We start from the raw sequence: 22,362 nt of genomic DNA on the forward strand, positions 1-22,362 counted from the left end.
TTTTTAAGTTATCAATTTTATATTGGATATAATATATAATTAAATCGCTAGATATAGAATATTGTGAGCCAGAATTACACCAGCAATGAAATTTCAATATACAAGCTAGCTAAATGAAATAACTAAATTAATTACGGCGCCGTTCTCTAATCAATTTTTTCTTTACTATTAATTACAATTATAATGTAGGATAAAAGATAATATTGGAATAAACACGTCTTTCAAAAGATAATATTACATATTGCTATATGTGTATAATATCGCTCTAGGAATATGCGAATTGTTCATTTTGAATAAATTATTAACATAAAATCGATGCTTTTTTTTTAAATAATGAAAACTCCAATAATATGTAAATATAAATCAATTTTTACAAAATGTGCGACGTTGAATTTACACTACTTTTTAAAATAAGTGGTTTATATTTTATAATGTATTTGTCTAGTTTCATAATATGCTATACTCGTTAATAATTTTGATTTAATTTTGAATATTGTAAAAACATACAGAATTAATATTTTTTGAAATACGTATATTAATACATATATTTAAAAATATATTGAAGAAATTTAATAAATTTTTGCAAGATAAATATGCGAAAATTTAAAGATATTACAATCTTTATAACATATAGCTCTCATAATTTCAAATAAGCTATTACTGTAAATTAAATTATAGGGACAATCGTGTATATATATGTGTGTGTGTGTGTGTGTGTGTGTGTGTTCTATCCTCTAACTCCAGATTCATTAATCACCATCAAATGTTTAAGGAAGCGTGATTATTATATTGCGAGAATAATAACCGAATAATTGAAAATAAATAGGAAATCGGTACGTCATCTTTGTAAAGGAAGAATTATATACATATATATATATATATATATAGATTAATGCAAAAGTTAATTATAATCTCATATTTGGCCAAACTGTTTGATACTTTTTTGCAAACTAATATACCAATATCGAGATATTATAACAAAATGACATTTAATATTGTAGAATCAAGATATATATATTATAGTTTGAAAAAAAAATTGATCAAACAGTTCTTGAATCTTGAGTGTCCAATAAAGTTTTGAGTCAATGAGAAATATTTGTAGGATTGTACTTTAGGAATTATTTTTTACAATAGTCACAATATTATTATTCCATGTTACTTATAAAGACCATGTATATCAAATTTTCAATAATAGTTTCTGATCACCGAGCAATATTTGATTGATCAAAAAGTTTGTTCATTTATTATTTCATAAATCATGCAAAAAAAAATAAACAAATATTTTTTATTAATTTATCGATTTTTTTTTTAGAAAGATGGAGCATTCTAAACATGGTTACGTCATTTGGTCCATTTGATGAAATTCAATGACAGTTTTCTTGTTTTTTTTTTATATGGTTACGATAAAATATATAGATAATAAATTTGTACGTAAATTATTATTGAAGTATAAATTCGCAAAACATCTAGACATCAAAAGAATTAAGAAAGGTAATTCTTATAATAAAATCAAAAGACTTTCTTACATTTACGTATGATTGTAACTTAGAATGTATATAGCTTATTAAAATTTGCAACAATAATTAAACATAAAATATAGATTAATTAGAGCAATCATTTGATAATTAAGTTTAATTAATTATCATCTGATAATTAGAGTTTCGATTCCAGTTCATATACTATCTCGCAGATTAAGATTTAGTTTGATTTGAAGGGATTTTAATATCTCTCATTGGAATAAAAACAAAATTTATGTGAGCTGAAGAATATAAATCTCATAGTAGAAATTTTTATTCCATGGTGCCGAATATGGAATCAAATAAAACAGTTCATTCGCGAACATTGAAAAATAAATCGTAGTAATAGAAAAGGAGATGTGATAATCACTCTTTTCTTTTTTTATACATATAACATAAAATTGTCATGTTAGTGTACTCACGTGATTAATACAAATTATATTCAATCTCATAGCATGCAAATATGAAGCACAGCCATTAAAAAAGGTAATTCTTTCTTTCTATTAATTTTTTTGAATGAGACTCATAAGATTATACATATGTACGTGAATATTTTGTGATAATTTTTCGTATCAAGATTTTTATTCTAGAATTAAAAAATTATCATTAATCTATATGTGTATCAGTATAAATATAAAAATGATTTCAGAATATTCTGCATGCATCCAAAATATATGACAATGTAATATTAAAAAACTTAATATTTAATAACAAAGGCTAATACAAAATGATATAAACTGAATAAATGGGATCACATCTTTGGTACATGATTCGTCACTAGTATAAATATTTCAACAAACTCCATTTGTATCGCATTAATAGTTATGGCAAGATAGAGCCAAATATATTTCAATTATATATTAATTTTTTTTATCACCGATAAGATATTATTGTAAGTTTCTGAAATAGGACGAGATCTATATGTTCTTCTTATTTAATATTATATCTAATAAATCTCGTATTATTTCTTGTCATTAATTTGTTGTTTAAAGATGCATATGATACAGCTACATCCTCATAACAGTCTTTAGATTTAATATTACATATTTTTAAATTTTCCTTAATGATAAAATTTGTCGAATCTTTTATCGTCATACGTAATAACAATTGAATTTCTCATTTGTTACTGTTTAGAATTAATTGGCTTTTTTATCAATTAAAAGTATGTTCCTGGTGTGTTCCTATTTATGAAAGGCTCTTAATTATTCTCTAATTTCGTCAATAATTAAAAACGCCATGGTAACAAATACATTCTTATTATATAACGTTGGAAAGCTTGATGTGGGTTTTTTTACGATTATAATTATTTCATATAATTCGCAACACTTACCGAAGGAACACGGAATATCTACAATTGATACCATTTGGCAAATACTAACATATACTAGAGATTCCGTGAGTCAAGCTCTTCTCGAGGACAATATGGAATTCGCTCAATGGCTCGAGAATATGAATGAGAAAAGTCAATAATGTAGAATTTCGTAGAAACGAATTTTCCTCGTACATATCTGTCGTAGAACGCGCGTCACTCATTGGACGTAACATTGGATGTAGAAGTTGCTCTCTGAAAATTACACATTGACGATTAAATTTAAATAAAAAGAAAAGATAGATAATCTATATAATCTGTATAGAACTTTCATGTTAATTATTCCATGTAAATATTTTATAAATGATGCATTATCATGGAAAATGTTTCAGGTAAAATTTATTTGGCTTAAAGAGAAAAAAAATAGAGAAATTAATTTAATCTTGTAAGTGCTCATGTAAATAGTGTTGTCAAAGGTCAATATTTTTTATAAATGGAACTACACTAATTTATTCATACAAATCGATTCTTTGTAATATTCGATATAAAAAGAATAGTTATCAGAATAGTTATAAAAAAATTAAGTAGTTTACGAAATATTGCATATTTTAATTTGATATAATTTTGCACAAACTATGAAATATAAATCGTAAAATATTTATTTTTTTATTATCTTACCTCAATACTTGTATACACAAAATAATAGAAGAAATCAATGATGTAAAGAAATTAGCATAAAGAAAACACAATTATTTTTAAGAAGAAGTAATTTTATCATTTTTTCAGCCAAACAAATTTTGTCTGAAATATTTTTCACAGTAATGTGTGATTTATAAGAATATTTGTCTGGAGCAATTAAAATAGAACACTCTATATATCGTTAAAGATATTTACAAAATTTACCTCGCTGCTAAACAGATAAATAATTGAAATTTTCCATCTTTCCCTAAAGTCTGACTAAACATATTAATTTGATCAATGAGATGACAATAACATCTTAAAATAGTAAATCTTTGGCTGCTCTCCGTATATACTCTTCTATCTCGATTAAGTCTTTGAGAATACTCATCCATTTCCTCCAGCAAAGAAATCTCAAAATTTTCTTTCACGCGCACTGCAATAGATTCAGTTATATATTGTTATAATCTCTATATTTTTCCTGATGATTATAAATGAATGATTGATTATACTCACAAAAATAATCCCATACGTAGAAATTTCTTCCAAATATTCTTTGATTTTTAAAACCAAATAGAAATATTTGTTCTAAAGATGGCACAAGACCGCCCTCTCCACACAACAGAGCTGTCAAAGAGCCGTCTTGACACTCTCTTCTGTAGTGATATTTGACTATGGCATTTACAGCTTCGCCTAAATAATTTTATTTAAAATTATATTTTTCTTAAGTTTTTTATATAGTTTGAATCTTTAAATTAATTATAATAAGAAAATTATCATCTTTGAAATATGAATGATATATATGTGAATTTTTTGTCATTTTTTTCAATAACATTATAATTTAATAACAAATTTTTTTAATAACATTTTACACGCATATAATAATACTAAATATTAACATATAGAATAAATTAAATATCTACTTCAATTAATGAACAACAAAAGTACCCAGGATACAATATAGTCAGAGTCAAAAGTCAGTAAATAGTACTATTATTAATTTACCGAGCATGTGTTGCAGTTCGACTTGCGATAGTATGGGACGTCTAGGTATACTCGGAGATCTACATCTCGGTGGCGTAGAGCATGATTCCACCAACTCTTCACTGTCAATGCTGCGTGGTACTAAAGCACCCACTAATAAACGCTCGGTGGATCCGTCGTCTATTCCTCTGCCAAGCCAACGACCACAGGGAAACTTAAATGTGTGTCCAGTTACTTCATTTCGCACTACAACATGTTCCACCATCCATTTTGGTGACAATCCAGTATTGTCGTGTCCAATTCTTAATGTAGACAACACACCTAAATTTTTATGCTAAAAAGGGAGAAAATCATGAAAATAATTATAATAAAATGTCTATTCTATAAAAAATGACTGAAATAATTAATAAATATGGTAGAAATATTTAATAGATATAATAGAATAGAACTAGTTTCAATAAAACTCATTTAATTAAAATTTAATAGAAGATAATAATTTTATTTAATATAGCATTAAATAGCAGTGATATAAAATATATACCTACATGAAATACAAATTCTAACGCTCCTTTCGGTATAGGTACGGGATTGGTTTCACAGAGCGTACCGGAAATAGCAATCCAACTATTAGCCGAAGTCGTAGCGGCGCTTGCTTTTCGGCTGGGAAATATCACAACTCGATACGGTAATTTCGTTGTCGGATAATTGTTTGTAAAGCAGAAATAATCAACAGCATTAAGAGTCAGAAGATGATACAAAAATTGCTCTTTCTCCTCCTCACAGCGTAAAAATGCTGATCGTTTATACTGACTCCTAATAAATCATTGAAAGATAAGCAATTATAATTATTAATATTTAAAAAAAATCAAATCTATTATGAATGGATCGCAATTATGAAAATAATCTAAAAAGTTATTTGTTCTGAAATAATCAGAATCTTCTATATATTTATTGTATGCATTGAAAAATATTCTATAATTTTAAAAATATATATTAATAATATTTCATTTTTTTACTAATATTAATATTAAAATATCGCAATATAATTAATATACTATAATATATCATATAAAATATATAGTATATATTATATAATTTATTTCTGAAGTGATATAATTTTTACGAGTGTCCTGCTTATCACAGCAAATAGAAAACAAATTATATAATCAATTTTATTATATTTTTTCATATCCTTATTCATTTACAAAATCATTGTTATGAAATATTTAAATTAAAATATTAAAATTTATAATAAAAGATATACAGAATATAAAGTGTCAGTTTCATATAAAGTGTTACAAGATATTATTATTTTATTATTTAGCTTTATATAATAATTTATTGAATATTGTATCGCGCGTGAAAATTATACTATATTTAATCATTTTCAAAACATACCTCAATAAAGCACTATCCGACAATAACGTTTTCAAATGGCGTGACAGCAATTTTTTCTCAAGAGCCAATCGCACCCATGCTCTTGCATATCCAATGTGTGTTTTAATATCAGTCATGGCTTGTACGTTACGAATGTCGAAGATTAGAGAGTCCGGAAGAGGCCTTAAGTGTTCCGGACCGATGGTTTTCCTCTCACCGGGAGATTTATGTTTGTCCGTACCCCTCGTGGGCGAAACGTCCGTTTCCAATTGCAAATTAGACAAATCTATCGCAATAAAATATTTTAGATAACAGACATTTCTTCTTCCAATCAAGCAAAAGATATATAGACAAAACGAAAACAAGAATAATATTCTTTTTGTTCAAACAGTCATTCTCTCTTTTGATTGTATTCAATATATATTTTTGCAGATAATAATATGCACATGCAAATCCGACATCATGCTTTACAAACTGTCAAAAGTACATACGCACACGTACACATATAATCTCTATAAATAATTTATATATATATATATATATATATATATATATATATATATATATGTTACAGTTAAAACCTGTAATCCATCAAATCCGAATTTACTGCGAAATTCTAATTTTAACTAAATCCACTTGACAATTCGCGTTGCACACTGCGTAAGGTAATTGTTTGATTCCTAAAGGAAGGATTTTATTTCTTATAAATTGTACAAACCTCATTCGACCAGTTGGCAATATTATTCTCTTTTATTCATCAGGCTAACATATTTTCTATGTTCTAATTGGCTCTTTCAACTGAACCGTGACTTTGGCTATGTCTTGGCTTTCCATTCCGAATTCATTAACAATCAGTCAATTCTAGTTTTAATTAAATTATTTCAATTAGAACGTGAATATACTAATGCAGTCAGGACTTTAGTTTTAACTAAATTATTTTAATTAAAACGTGAATTTACTAAAACGGTCAGTTTATTCTAGTTTTAACTAAATTATTTCAACTAGAACGACACGAATTGCCGAGAGGGCTTAATTAAAACTAGAATTTCCAACTAAAATTTTAACGGATTTTCAGGTTTCCATTGTAACATACATATCAGTATTATGATAATATTTAACATGCAATTGTTTCCATTAAAATTATTAAAAATTATGGATTTCTTTAAACAGAAATATTAAAATAATATGTAATAAAAAAATGTCACTCTATAAAATAATTGTAATATTTATTAATTAAGCACATTTACGAGCTTTTTACAATACAATTCCAAAAAATGCAATAGGATGCAAAGAAAAGAAAAAAATCATCATTAAATTAGCCCGCGTATGTTTCTTTTTTTTATGGCAAGCCAATATCGAGGCTTACCATTCAAATTTTCCTTGATGTAAGAAGCAATTTCAATAATACTTTTGCCTCTCAAGGATGAAACCAAACGGTCCGGTATTCCGAAAAACTTATTCGGCGATTTCTTTGCTAATTACAACATAAAATGAAATAAAAGAAAGAAAAATTAAACTTAATAACAATAAAGGAAAATAATAAATCTTGCGCACAGATTGTGTATGTATGTATGTGTGTGTGTGTGTGTGTTTATTGCTAATTTAATTTTTTATATTATGCTCTAAAATATCTTTCTACTCAAGTAACACGTGCGGCGCAGCGTAAACACGTAATATAAACTATTTTGGTGGATCACTTACAAAACTAACAGTGCAGGATATCTACGTACGAAGAACTAATCTCTACTTTTTATAACACTTTATCTTATTATAAAACGGAGACACGTACAATCGAGTCGTTTCCGCAGCACGGACCACGCTAGCGCTGCATTTCCGCAAAATAATAATATTTAATTTGTGATTGATGAATTATACTACTATTCTCTTGTATATATGTATATATGTATTTATATATTTATATTATACAAGAAATACGTATAAATACTTGAAAATATATATATTAAACCGTAATTTTTTTGCGCAAAACACACATGCATATCTTACCAGGGGAAAGAAAATTGGCATCTATAGACTTGGTCGCATCGTTACATTCCTCCGATTCTTGGTACATGGTCAAATGTGACCAAAGAGCGCTCTTGCCTTGCTTGTTTTGCAGCCCATGGCTCCATACTCGTTCCAATAGATCACAAAGACTAGCGACTAGAGTATTCTCCTCAACATCGGATAGAGATTCGCCTCCGTGACCAAGTGCGACTGCTTCCGATCCCATTTTCTCCACCAACATCCTTTTTGTCTTGGATTTACAATCCTTATCATAAAATAACATACTTATAACGACTTTACAATTGTAATAATTTTATATATAGCATAAAACGATGTAATATTCCCCGGCAAATTAGAAAAATGTTCCATTCATTGCTCAAATATAATGAGCTCACCAGTCTTATTGAAACGAAAATCGATAGATACGACGATAGTACGTCGAGAGACTGCACGAAACTGCTCTGAATGTGATTTTACATACATACAATACACATTCAAACTATAATCCTTGTAATATTCAAACTATAATCCTCCAAAAATATAATCCTTGTAAATATTCAACCTGTATTATGTTTTTTATTAAATATGAAATTTTGTTTTATCAAATTTTAAAATAAAAAAAAAATATTTTTATTGATTATAGTTATCTGAGGTACTTTTCACCGAAGTCGGGAAAAAAGTGCCCTTTTCAATATTTTCAAAAATCTCATAACTAGAATACTTTAATTAATCAAAAATTAATTATAATATTAGTAATTCTTTGTATAAACTTCATAAACTAATATAAAATCTGTTCATCATAAGTATATTTTATATTGATTTAAGAAAATGGGGCGTGTATTACATCATTTTATCCTAGATAATAATAATGACTATTTAATATATTGATTACTATTTAATATATATATTTAACGAATAAAAATAATTGAAATAAGACATTCAATAATTGTGTTAAATCATAGCTGTAAGGAAGCAAGTACCTTGAGCAATTTTTCTACGAATGTCCAATTAGCTTGCGCTATTAAAGCGGGACTCATGTCCGTCGAAAGTTTAGTTTGAGGTCGAGGCGACTGAGATTCTTGGGGCGTTACAGGTTTCCCATTTGTATCCATGGATTTCATTTTGTATTTCCACTGTGTCTGGCCTCTTCTACTACTGTAGATAAAAGAAAGCGATTGAGGAAAAAATCTAGTTGTATCATTATTAAACCGCGAGCACACTACGATTTATAAATATATATATTAAAGCACATTTCTAAAAAATTTATAGTAAAAATAAATGAAGTATATAATACATATATAACTATATAATACATAAGATTTTTTCTCGAAATAAGTTCGAACATTAGATAAAAAATACCTTACGAATTAAAGACTTAACGCGCTTTAAGGAAAGCGATATTACTCTATTCTATTTATAGTAAAAGTTATTTCTTACCGAAGTATACTACACAGGAAGCACAAAATAGAGATAGTAAACATTAATAAATTTGAAAATAACAGATTATATCTAATTAAAAACATTATGAATAATCATATCAAACCTTTGAGCTGGTTCTTTATTTAATACGACGTTATCTAGCAAAGGAAAACTGCGAAAATATGCGGCTCTATGAGGAAGAATTTCCGTAGGCGGATTCGTCTCAAAGTCTACATTGGTTAATCTCTGTTTGAGTATTTGTTGTGTATCTGTAATGTTTGTGTAAGGCTCATATCGCATTGATCGTATGATGCTTTCTCCAACTTTCTTTCTAAAATACAGAAAAAATCAAATAATATTAAAAAGTTTTCTATAATTCAGATAAATAAAAATCATTAAAATTTCGAATAAGAAAAACATTATATAGGGTATCCCGAATTTAAATGTTAAAACTATGGTAACGTTTAAAAGATCGATAAATTAAGAAAAGAAGTTTTTTAAAAATTTATTTATTTTTTAAGAAAATCGCAAAAAAATAAAAAACAAAATAACATTAAATTAAATTTATCGAAAAATACCATGAAATAAAAATAAACGTAATTAAAAAAAAGAGTGAATTAAAATCTCTCTGAAGTTAGAGATTGTAAATAAATACAACGCAGAATTATTGTATTCTGTTTATTTTATTGTTTATGTTTATATATATTTATACATTTTTTTAATAATACCTCCATTAAAAGAAAGTAACAACACGAAATAAATAAGTAATAAATAAATAAAAAAATGAAAACTTTTTTACTTTTTTGTGATTTTCTCCAAAACGAAGCAAAAATCTCTAGAAATTTTTTCTTAGTTTATCGATCCCTCACACGCTTCCAAAATTTTGACATTTAAATTCGAGACATCCGAATATTATATTATTATGATAATATTATATTATTAAGACTTATATTATTATAATTATATTATGGTTATATTATTATAATTATATTATTATAATATTATATTATTAAGACTTACTTTAAAGCGGAAATTCTTTGATCGAAGACTTTAATATTACAATCGAGTTCGCTCCACGTTGACATCACTTTACTATCAACAAGAGAGGCAAACATCTGCGTTTCCAGGAATCTCGACAAAAATGGCAGATGTGGCGTAGGCTGGTCGGATAAAAACGTGGCTTTGTCGAAAACGTGCATACTATCCCTATTATTTATCCATTCATCTTTATCCTTCAATGTAAGATAATATATATATATATATATATATATATATATATATATATTAGAAATTAATTTTTTAAGCAATAACACTATATATATATATATATATATATATATATGTACACATTTCTCATAATTTTTAATTTTCAGAAACTTTACATTTCGTACCTGACTCGGTTGGATAACAAAATGTTCGTAACTAGAAAACATTTGTACAAAACGATTCAAAAAGATCTCTCTAACAGCATTATTGAAATCGAGAGTCTCTCGATATTCTTCTTGCGGCGTGAGTATCTTTTCCGACGTAATATCCTCTGTAGGATCAATATCATCTACATTGACTGTAATAAAAAAAATCAAGAATTTAAAAATAATTTTTATTATAATATATTTCTAAACATCGAAAAATATTTTACGCGTTACCTAATCTCTTATCTACTGTTCTTTGCAAATTGTCCGATTGCGGCTCTGGTTCCGGCCGATCCCAATCTAACACGTCGTGTAGAGAATGTTTTCTGCGAGGAAGATGAAAACCAGAACCAGGAAGCGTCAGACTACTGGTCATGATGTCGCCATTATAATAATTTATGACCATGTTATCAGTCCTAGTAAGGTTTTTTGTTCGGTTTAGATACAAAGTAATATCCTGATTTCCATCTTAATTAAAGACAAAGATTAACTCACTTTCCTGAATGTGGTACTTTGTACTTGTTCAGAAGCGCTCTAATCTCAGCAATAAACTGCATTTTATAAGGAAACACAGGTAATTCTTCCGGAAATTGGCTACTCTGTTTATCTATATCTACATAACAAAGATTTGCCTGTGAACAAACACGATTAGCATTACACTTGGCAATAAACAATTGTCTTAATTTTTCATTATCAACAGGCTACAGAAAAAAATTAATAATAAAAAAGTATTAAACATATTATTTTCTTCTGATTCAAGATACATCTTAATTAATATGAAAAAAACAAATCTGACGTTTTTCAATTCTGAATGTATGAATGTATTAATATATCTGGATGTATCAATGAATAGGTCTATAGCATTGGATATTTGAATTTTTATTATTATATTAGTAAAAAAAAGATATCAAAATAAAAATTGTTAAATAATTATTAAAATATCAAAATCACAGTTAATTGCAGATTTACATGATAATATTATGAGATTGATAATATTATGCATTATTTAGATGCAATTATTTCCTCTCGAATACAATAAACAAAAATAAAGTATAAAAAAAGAATTCTAAGAAAAAAACATACTTCACTAGCAATCTTCAATACGCCGCCCTCGCTTTGCGCATGCAGACCCATTATAAAGGGCACCGGAGCATCCAAGAAGTGATGCAGACTGGCGGGCAATATTGGCACGTAGACATGTTGCCAAGAGAACGGAAACAAGAGCGCCGTTATACATTCGGATACCACCATCAGCTTATGAAAATCGGCGCTCCTCAAGAGAACTTGATTCTCTAACAGAACGCACGTGAATAACTGGATTAGACAATCTGCACCTAGCCACGTGAATATATCCTTGAGAGGATAGTCCAACATCGGTAGCTCCAGCAACGGAGATGGTTGATAGATAACCAGTTCCAAGGGTAATTTCGCTGGTTCATCATTAGGTACGAAAAACTTCAACGATTTGCCAGGCAATGGTACCGGTACATTATACAGAACATTGTAGACGTAAGATTCTAAGCTAAGCCCAGGCCCAGGATGTCTAGGAACACACCTGAAAATTTCATTGATCATTACAATCCTTAATATATATGTATAATTTTATCTATATATATAATGTAGTATTATGTTACTACATATATTATATATTTTGTCCGTCAATTCTGCAATGTAAAACAGTAATGATTTTATCGCTTCCAAGAAATTCTCATGTTCTAAAACAGATCTACACAGCATAATAAAAAGATTAATTCAAGAATTTCTTGTTAGTGTAGTCTCTATCGAAGTATTTCGAAGAAATCATGTACCATTTATATAAAACGTTGCGCGTTACATGAATTTCAATGTAGTCATAATGCAATAGATGCAAGATGCAATACAAAATATTTGTATAACACATGTAGATGTTATAATTATTAGGAAAAATTATAATTAATAGTTTACTTTAGTTTTTTCGTTCTTTGGAAATATGAAAATAATATCCGAAAGAATCCAACAAAAATTTATAATAACAAAAGAAATAAATTATACAAGAAAAAAGTCATATTCTTTTTAAATAAATTTTTCTTAAAAATCAAATTACTGTCTTGTGCTCATTGGTTGACAAAATTTAGATATATAATTTAACACATAATATAATTAAATTATAATATTAAATTATAAATTTATAAATTATAATATTAAATTATAATTAATTATAAGATTTCGCATTATTTCTTTTAATATTATTTCAAATTGTTTGTTATAAATATTTGACTATAACGTGAATAATTGTACAATACATGACATAAACAATTTATAGAGATTTATAGAGATTTGTGAAAATTTCCTACTTGTAAAGATTAGTGAGGAACGTTTTTGCCGCGTAGAGGTAAGGCTGTTGGCATAGCAAGGATATTGATTTGGTCACTAGCAACTTGTCTTTGATAGAATCATAGTATCCTAATGCAGCACCAGGTGAATGGGCTGATAATTTAAAATGACGTGGTAACGATCTTGTGTTGTGTCCATCCTGGCCCTTCCTCGCTCTGAAAAATCAAACCATGCTTTAGAAATTTTTATGATGAAAATAATACAAAGGAATAACAGAGAGAAAGAAAATTGGCAAGATAAATTAAAATTTTTATCTAGAAAAGGAAAATAAAAATTTGCAATGTATCAGATGTGAAATCTAGCGTTAAGAAAATGTCGATTTTTATATAAAAAAAATCACAAATATACTTATATTATACGGAAAGTAGACGTACGTGGGAGGCGTGCCGTTCTGACCGCTACTGAGCTCCGTGATGTGCATCGCCTGTAACGTTTGCATTGCAGCGCATATTTTGCGATTGCGGCACTCCTCGTAGAAAACAAGGCTGAACCCATACGTTCTATGACCATCTTCCTTCGTCAGGACGAAGGAGTGGAAGGTCGGCTCCACCGAATGCTTTTGAGTACGAAAGCGCAAACCGCTTGGCAGACAAAGCTATTATCAATGTAATCGATAAGTTACTCCCCTTGACTGTGCGACGCAAATGTTCTCTGAATCTAATTAACGGTAGAGAATATCGCTAAAAACACTTTGAATCTATCTCTCCACGTAATGTAGAATAAAATTTATTTTTAACAATAATTAATTTTATTAACACTCGAGTAAATACATGCGTTTATATTAATATCAATAAATATATTAATAAATAAATATTTAGATGTGCTAATAATTTAAAGTATATTGTATCTCTAAATATTAAATTTAATTACATGTTATTAATAAATGAAAATATTTATTCAGCTGTTAAGGTCTTCGTATTTTTCGAATTATATACAAACGGAGTTGTCCGGAAAAGTTCAAAAATGGAAAAAACATGGTAAATTCCGGTTTTTGCTGTTCCGGACTTCATCCAGTGAAATAAACTGGCAAAAACTAATACATAACATTAAAATATATTTATATAACTTGCAAAAAAAATTTATGCTTTAATTAATAAATCCCATATTAGTTACTATAATTTAAAAAAAAATAAAATCAATATTATAATAGTTTTAATTATAGTAATTCAAATAAATATGTGACATTTTTTAAATAAAAACTTTGGAGATGTAAATGTTAGTAAATTTTATATTAATTTTTAGTTTAATAAGAAAAATATAGTAATAACAGAATTAACAATTTTTAAAAAATAGACAGTGAATAATAAAGTTCTAGATATCTAAATATCAACACAAATAGACTATCTCTATACATTTAACAATTTTTACCAATATAGATTTGGTTCGCATTTGCCATTCATCAATATATTTTAATAAATAATTAATTTATTTGTTACGTCGATTCATAATCTATTCTCTAATCTATTATCTGATTTTATTTTGGATAAAATTTGAATTAGAAAATATCTCAATTGATGAATATATATAGATAAAAAAGTTTTCTATTTATTATAACATTTTTAAATAAGAAAGATTTGTTTTTGCCGGAAAATACCAGTTTTTACCATTGACATGGGTTTTATCCAAAAAATGCGGAATCTTCAACTCTAATTACAATTAGCAGCTATTATGATAAATAATAGATATATATATATATACCATGCACACAGCATGTTCGTCGAAAGGATTCCATGGTACCGAATCTGGATAATGTCCCAATACTTTGCTTTTGTATGCCCGATCCAAAGGCGTGCACTGCAATGAATCACCTGCGAAAACGATAGATGATATATATATATCGTTCCTGAATAAGTATTTAGTATTATTTATAAATTGTTTATGAGCAGAAAGGAAGTGAAGTAAGACTCATTAGGTGGGAGTGGAGATTCATCAATTACGAAGTTATCTAGATTTTAAGTCTATTGTTTGATTTTTTATTTTAATTTTTTGATTTTGAAGTTTGTTTTAATTTTTGTATTCAGTTTTAGATTTTTTATTTTAAATTACAATACTTAATATTTAAGACTAAATAAAACTGCAATTTCAATTTTAATTTCAATTCCGATTTCAATTTCAATTTCAACTTTGATTTTGATTTCAATTTCAATTTGTTTTTGATTTTAAGGAATCAATGAATCACAATCAAAGTTGCGATTTTAATTTTTATTTTTATATCTGTAAATAATTCCTTAAATATCTAAAAATGAAATAAAAGTAGTATTAAATTTAACATCTTGTAATCTATTTTATGACTTCTATTTTTTTTTCTAGATTGTAGATGCTGTTAGATCTTGTAAATATTTTACTTTAGATATTTAAGGAATTATTTACACTACATAAAAATTACAAATGTAAATGAAAGTCATTCAAAGCCGAAAGATACGAGTTACAAAATAAATAATAAATTGTAGCGCTGTGCTTACACAAAAAAAATATTATTCATATGTAATTACAAATGAATATTTTGCCATTGATTTCCGCTGAATCTTATTTAAGAGATTAAAGAACTACGCTCGTTCTCCGTTACAAATATTATGGCCAAACTTCTCTGGCACGAAGTTTCTTCGTAAACATGTAGTGAAAATATTTATGATGGAAGAAAAGAAAATTTAGCATAGAGTTCAATCTTTCATGAAACGAAATTTCGCTTGGAAATTCTCTCTCGCTAGAACTATCTTATAACGGAATCAGCAAGTTGTTATCAAATGCTGTGCGATCTCAAATGCTGTGCGGACCAGACTTAAATAAGACACGCTCAAGGAGGCCTTGGCGTCAATCCAACTACACACTTCGAAATACAAGAGTACTTCTGTATAAGGTTAATCGTTTGTGATCAAAGAGCTACCAAGACGGCGAACAATGAATCTACTCTAACAAGATGCAGAGAAAAGGAAAATGAAGCATGCTGAAAAAATTGTGGGATGTCCTTAGTCACTTTATTAATTACAACCGACAGATACTAATTGAGTCCTCTGTTTTTATATTAGAAAAATTTATTCTCAAAAAATATAGAAATTTATAAATAGATTTTGTATTATAAAATTTAGAGAGAATATAAAATAATATAAATTAAATATAAAAAAAATAAGTCAAATACATCTAAAAATATAATATATATAATTATAATTTTAGGAATATATATCTCTCTACACAATTTATATATATATAAATGCGTTAGGTATTTTAAATTAGTTATATAAAATGGGTTATTTGAACTAGTACTCTATAATAATATAATACTGTAATTGTACATTTATACATTTTTTTGGTAAAGATAACTATATTTTATACAAAATATTGTTCAAGAGATACGTAAAACTTTATTGTAACTACCAAGATAGATAATCAGAACTAGGGAAAATTGAATTCGAAGCATTATAAAGTAATGTCACAAGCGAAAGTCTGTCGTAAACCTTTATAAGCTAACATCTAATTTCCTTCGGATTGAAGCCAGATAGTACATCTCAAGTTCGTATTCCGGATTAATTTACGAACATTTGAGAATCCATTCTACAGAATAATTCTCGTCGTATGATGCAGCAATTGGATCTTGTTTTAAACAAATAAAGTTATGTTACGTCTTGTTATAAAGTTTCCTGATTGAATTTATAACATTTTATTTTGAAAGATTTTAAGAGAGTAATGATCCATAAAATTTTATTATTTTATCAGCATTTGTGCATATTAATAAAAATGTTAATAAATATATTAATCATATTCGCTCTACATATATTTCATTACATTCTTTACACAGTAATACAAATTATTTGCAGAAAAAGCCTAACAAAAATTATGCTTCATATAATTTAAAAAAAAGTTATAAATGCTTTTTTATAATTGAAAGTATGAGATGAGACAAAATGTTTATGTAAAGTATATTATATAAAGTGTATATATCTGAATAAATACATATAAAATTGATTTTAATCTGAAATTTCTTGATTGACGTTATCAACTAGCATGTAAACATCAACAGTCAATCTCCGCCTGGAAATAACGTTCAGCGTAACGGCGGTGATAATCGAATGGATCGACTGAATCGGTCATCGCCGAAATCGCCAGTTTCCATTAACAGACCGATAGTCTTTTTCCGATATTTTCATTTCCCATCTACACACATGAAGTCTCCGAATAAATCGCAATGAAACAGATGTTCCAGCAAGTTTCTCAGTCTTTTATATGCTCACTATTTTTAGAAAACTATGCGATGTAATTATATGAATATTTTTTCATTTTATATATTACATTCTAAATATACTGAAGCAGCAAATATCTTTTTGTTTTAATGCTGTAAAAGTAGTAATGAATTTATGTAAAATATCAAATAATTTATATAAATAGATGAAGAAATTCCAGCATTTATTTTGACTGTGATTTTGTTTGTGATTATGAATAAAATTTGTTGCTCTTCAATGATTTATCTGTATTATATATTTCATGTTTTTTGTATTTATTCTCTTGTCTTAAATTATTTACTATATTATTATACATTTCATTAATTATTATTATGCAAACGCAAAAGACTTTCCAGACTTTTTTTTTTATACTTTGCACATAACAAAAATCGCATTTTATGATTCAATATTCAATACGTTATCAAAAATTATCTATGATCTACTTATCTAAAATCATTGCATCCTTCTTTTGAAAATGAGTCATGCAGATTCGTCGTCATCATGTTTAAGTGAGCGTAGAAAATTGTTAACCAATCTTTTAGACACAGGTTTTCTGTTCATAACTTTGTAATATATTTCATGTATCACATATATATATATATATATATATATATATATATATATATATATAAATAAATGTCCGACAAAAACTTACTTTCAACATATTTAATTATATCAAATATTGTTCGTAAAATTTGCTTATAAGGTCTTACTATATCTTCGTTTTAGTTATTACGCCAATATATTGTCCTTAAATCCAGTTACACATGTGGCTATCCATACTTTCTACTCTCGTATACGCTTCGTTGCGGAGATGATTTTTTTTACGAATACATTCATAATTATACTTTTACGTGCAACTACTAACAGTAATAAAATAGGTAATCTAAAGAATATTTTAAATACGTTTTTTTATAACAAACAGGGATAAAATAAACATTTATGAAGTATATACATTTGAATATATATACAATCTCTTGCGCTACATTTAAATATCTAAAAAGCTTCTTTACAAACAATATATAAAAAGATGAATTGTTATAACACAAAAGATATATATATTAAAAAAAGATAAAAATTTTTTAGTTTTAGAATCTTGATACTTATTTAAGTTTTATATGCATTACTGTTTCGTTTTATGAGATTGTTATGTAATTTATAAGTCACATCAAAACATTCGAAAAATCATTTTATAACTTGTAATCCTTTTGAAACAGAACTGTAATTGCAAGACATCTTATTTCTTATACAGAATTACCTTCTCACAGAATTCCATAAAATAGTTACAATTATTCTATAATGATTATGTCACGTATATTAAAATTTTTGTTAAAATTTCTTTCTCAAATGTCGTTCATTTCATTTGTGAACAATTCACGTTTCTTTCAAGGAATATGCAAACGACAGCATATTTTTATGCATATACGAAATAGTGTAACAGAACGTCTACTCAAATTTTATAAAGAGATTTCCTCTTTAAAAATTCCCTGATTTTCCAGATATTTTTGTTTAAACTTCTAGCTAAAGAAAATTTTTGAAGATTTTTTGATGTAACTTTCTAAAATAAATTTTTTATTGCCTGTATTTTCTAATATTTTCACTCATACAAAATTAAAACACAAATTTCAAATGCTAGATTTGTAAATATACTGAAAAAAATTAACTAATTTTCGATAATGATAAACATTTTTCATTTGCATAAAATTTTCATTTTTCATCACTAAAAATTACAATAAAAGATATATATTCAATATTTTGTTAAAACGTTGAATATATAAATAAAGTTATATAAATTAAAATTATATGAATATATAAATAAAGTTATATATATTTATAATATATTTTAAACATATAATTTACTTGGTTTGTCGACTGTTTACAATATGAGAGCAAAATGATCACAGAGAATTTTAAAATTAAATTTTTAAAAATTCTTCGAGAGAGAGGGTTCCAGTAAAATTTCATAAAAATTTCCTGACTTTTTCAAGTACAAAAGGAATCTCTGAAAAATTTACATTTTCCATGTTTTTCCAGTGAATAGACACCCTGTATACATAAGATGCAAGAAAAGCAAAGTTTATAGACGCGATAAAAGAAAGAGAAAAGTACGTCCAAACAAGAAAGGGGGAAAGCACAAAACGAGCAATAAATGACCGATAAGCTTCTGTGCCATGGAAAGTATTGATTCAAGAGCATGATGAACATATGAGGTGTCGGACAAACGAATATTTTCTGTGAATCCGCCTATGGATAGTGCATACACGTGTACGTTCGCCTACGCGTACTTATAAATGTGTACAATTGCATTGATGTCACGCGACAGTCTGAAAGAAAGAGAGCAGGTTTTTTTTGCGAAGTTGTACGGAATATAAAATATCTGAAAAAGGATTATACACAATATATATATAATTTCTTTAAAAAATTTATATTTTTTTAACGAAAATTTATAATTTATAATTTATAAGTAAATTGAAATATAGAAAATAAAGGATTAATTAGAGCCAAAAACATAACGTTGACGAGCGAAATCTATAATAAATTCAATATTTCAGGATAAAATGAATGTAGAAATCGCATATAATAATTGTGACTCGTCACAATATGTAGGGTAAGCTCGTAGACTTCTTTCTAGTAAAATTAAAGAATATAAAAATTAGATAAAAAGAAATAGCGCATCCATAATCACCGAATACAGATTGTTGAATTATGACTTTAATTGGGAAACTATTAAGATTCTAGACAACCTAATTTACGAAAAAATGTTGTCAGAAACGGCCTACATAAAGAGGTAAATAAACTGTCTCGATTTATAGAGTTATACCGATATTTTGCAGCAAGCATATTTACCAATTATAATGACCTCAATTAAGATTTGAGTGTAATATATATACGTTTATTTATTTTGACTTTTACTTTGTATGACTTATATTCGTTATTAATTTTAATTTATTATAATAACTGCATTTTGAACGGTGGTTCAAAACACTTCTGTGTCGTATGACTAGTGAGTTGGTAGTTTTTGCACAATATATATATGAAGATGCACACATAAGAGTTGCATGCCCTTTTTCCATACATTTTCATATATGGAATATGTTCGACTTGCTATCATGTTTTGACTGTTGTGGGATATTGTTTGTTTACTTTAAAGTGTGTAAAAATCTCTATGTTTTATCAAATTATGAATTTTATAGATCAATATTCACTCTTCATACATTTCATTAGATTACATATGTATTGTTTTAATATTGTCAAGTTCAGTTTTATTGAAGATAGCCCGAAGAGAGACAAAAACATTTAAATATATTCGTTTTATTTTAGAATATTGAATTTGTTATAGATTTCACTAGTCAATAAAATATGTTTTTGATTCTAATTATCTTTTCATTTTCTATCAACTTACTTACATTGTTAATTATTGAAAGCCTGTGATTTGATTTGTTGTTATAATTTACAATTAGCAATTTACAATTAGCATACTTGATTATTAAGTTATTGAAAAAATTCAAGAAATAACATTATCTAATTAATAATTTTTAAATTTTATATATCTTTATCAAAAGAAAATTCTCAAACACAAATTCCATGAAATTTATATAAATTACGAATTTTTTAATATTATTAAAATTTTATTATTATTTCCAAATTTTTTAATTTTCATTTTAATTTTAATTTTCTCTTTCTATATATATATATATATATATATATATATATATATATATATATATATATATATATATATATATATACAGAAAGAAAAAATGAAAATGAAAATGAAAATTAAAAGATTGGGAAATAATAATAAAATTTTAATAATATTAAAAAATTCGTAATTTATATAAATTTCATGGAATTTGTGTTTGAGAATTTTCTTTTGATAAAGATATATAAAATTTAAAAATTATTAATTAGATAAAATAGAAAGGGGAACACACAAATGTATTCTCTGGATTTGAATATTCATTTAAACAATCTTGGGCTTCTTATATAAAAAAATGTATCTATTTCTAATTATTGTTTCTGATTTCAGCGAAATGATAATGAAAATATAGATTATTTTATCATATTAATTATTTAATTTATAAAAAGGAACAGATTTTAATTATATCTTCTCATATCGACTAACAAAACATTAAAATTATAGAACATGTACGTAATTTACATTAAATTTAATTTATGTGTTCCATGTTTTAATTGGTATATCTTAATTGTTTCAAAAATATTTTATTCCACAAAATTGAAAAGATATTGTTCAAAATTTTTTATAATAGCGAGATTGGATTTGACCTCATTTATGGCAATATTAAAAATACAAAAATAAAACAAATTATATGTTTTCGATTTTGTTCCTGTATTCTGGTCTAGGGAGCTTTCCCTACCCAGATAAGTTGCCTCTCCCCTTCTTATGAGCACATATGATGTCATCGTGGGGTCATTTGTACATGAAGGGGCTACCGGCATTTAAGTATGCGTTTAAAAGGCGGAAACGTGATTATATAGAACCAACACAGATGCACATACGAGCAATAAAGGTTTCTGCTTCATAATAATTAGAAAGAAGAAATTCGGTTCATGCCCAATCAATTTTTGCCCGAAAAATTTATTTTAAATACAAAATCTTAAGTGTAATAAATGTTAAATATATGTATATTTCAAAATTCAAAGTTTTTCAAATATAAAATTTTCTAATAATAAAAACAGAGCTTCTTACAAATTTATAACGAAAAACTTAACGATAAATTTATCTGGTCCAAGTTATCGATACAATATATAAATATTTTGTCACATTAATATAATACTTAAAATCTCTCTCCAATAGACTAAAAATATATATTTAAGGGGTAATATGCAACCCTTCTGCGAATCATTGGACATACGCAAAGAAGGGTGAGGTCCTAAGTGAAAGGAATGAAGTATGAGAAAAATATCGATAGCTAATATTTGTAAAAAAAAAGAAGACCTAAGAGAATAGAAGATTGCTAAAAAAAAAAGAAATTCATATTAAAGTTATAAGTAAAAGAGTGATATTATTATTTAAAAAGCTATAAAAATAAATATAAAGAATTAGTAATTGA

General features: G+C 26.6%; 1 protein-coding gene across 4 annotated transcripts in view; it reads right to left on the reverse strand.

The window, feature by feature from the left end:
- Positions 1-22,362, reverse strand: part of Pns (DENN domain containing pinstripe) — a 25,942-nt gene continuing 3,580 nt past the window's right edge. The window contains exons 3-20 of one of the 4 annotated variants that reach the window (XM_083108041.1): positions 14,772-14,881; positions 13,448-13,668; positions 13,034-13,228; positions 11,784-12,255; positions 11,196-11,332; positions 10,935-11,116; positions 10,680-10,852; positions 10,309-10,520; positions 9,413-9,619; positions 8,850-9,024; positions 7,870-8,134; positions 7,232-7,339; positions 5,887-6,151; positions 5,034-5,301; positions 4,510-4,822; positions 4,021-4,197; positions 3,730-3,940; positions 1-3,081 (exon numbers count right to left, since the gene is read on the reverse strand). In XM_083108041.1, the coding sequence (XP_082964167.1) occupies positions 2,892-3,081; positions 3,730-3,940; positions 4,021-4,197; positions 4,510-4,822; positions 5,034-5,301; positions 5,887-6,151; positions 7,232-7,339; positions 7,870-8,134; positions 8,850-9,024; positions 9,413-9,619; positions 10,309-10,520; positions 10,680-10,852; positions 10,935-11,116; positions 11,196-11,332; positions 11,784-12,255; positions 13,034-13,228; positions 13,448-13,668; positions 14,772-14,881 (3,881 nt within the window). In that variant the 3' untranslated portion in view covers positions 1-2,891. Of the gene's footprint in view, positions 3,082-3,729; positions 3,941-4,020; positions 4,198-4,509; positions 4,823-5,033; positions 5,302-5,886; positions 6,152-7,231; positions 7,340-7,654; positions 7,691-7,869; positions 8,135-8,849; positions 9,025-9,412; positions 9,620-10,308; positions 10,521-10,679; positions 10,853-10,934; positions 11,117-11,195; positions 11,333-11,783; positions 12,256-13,033; positions 13,229-13,447; positions 13,731-14,771; positions 14,882-22,362 lie in introns of those variants that run through there. The other 3 variants (XM_083108042.1, XM_083108044.1, XM_083108043.1) reach the window with 3 other exon arrangements.

This window comes from Camponotus vicinus, unplaced genomic scaffold (genome assembly GCF_025532165.1).
Source record: "Camponotus vicinus isolate PSW18456_S1 unplaced genomic scaffold, iyCamVici1.0 SCAF_9, whole genome shotgun sequence".
In the NCBI taxonomy this organism is placed as follows: Eukaryota; Metazoa; Arthropoda; class Insecta; order Hymenoptera; family Formicidae; genus Camponotus; species Camponotus vicinus.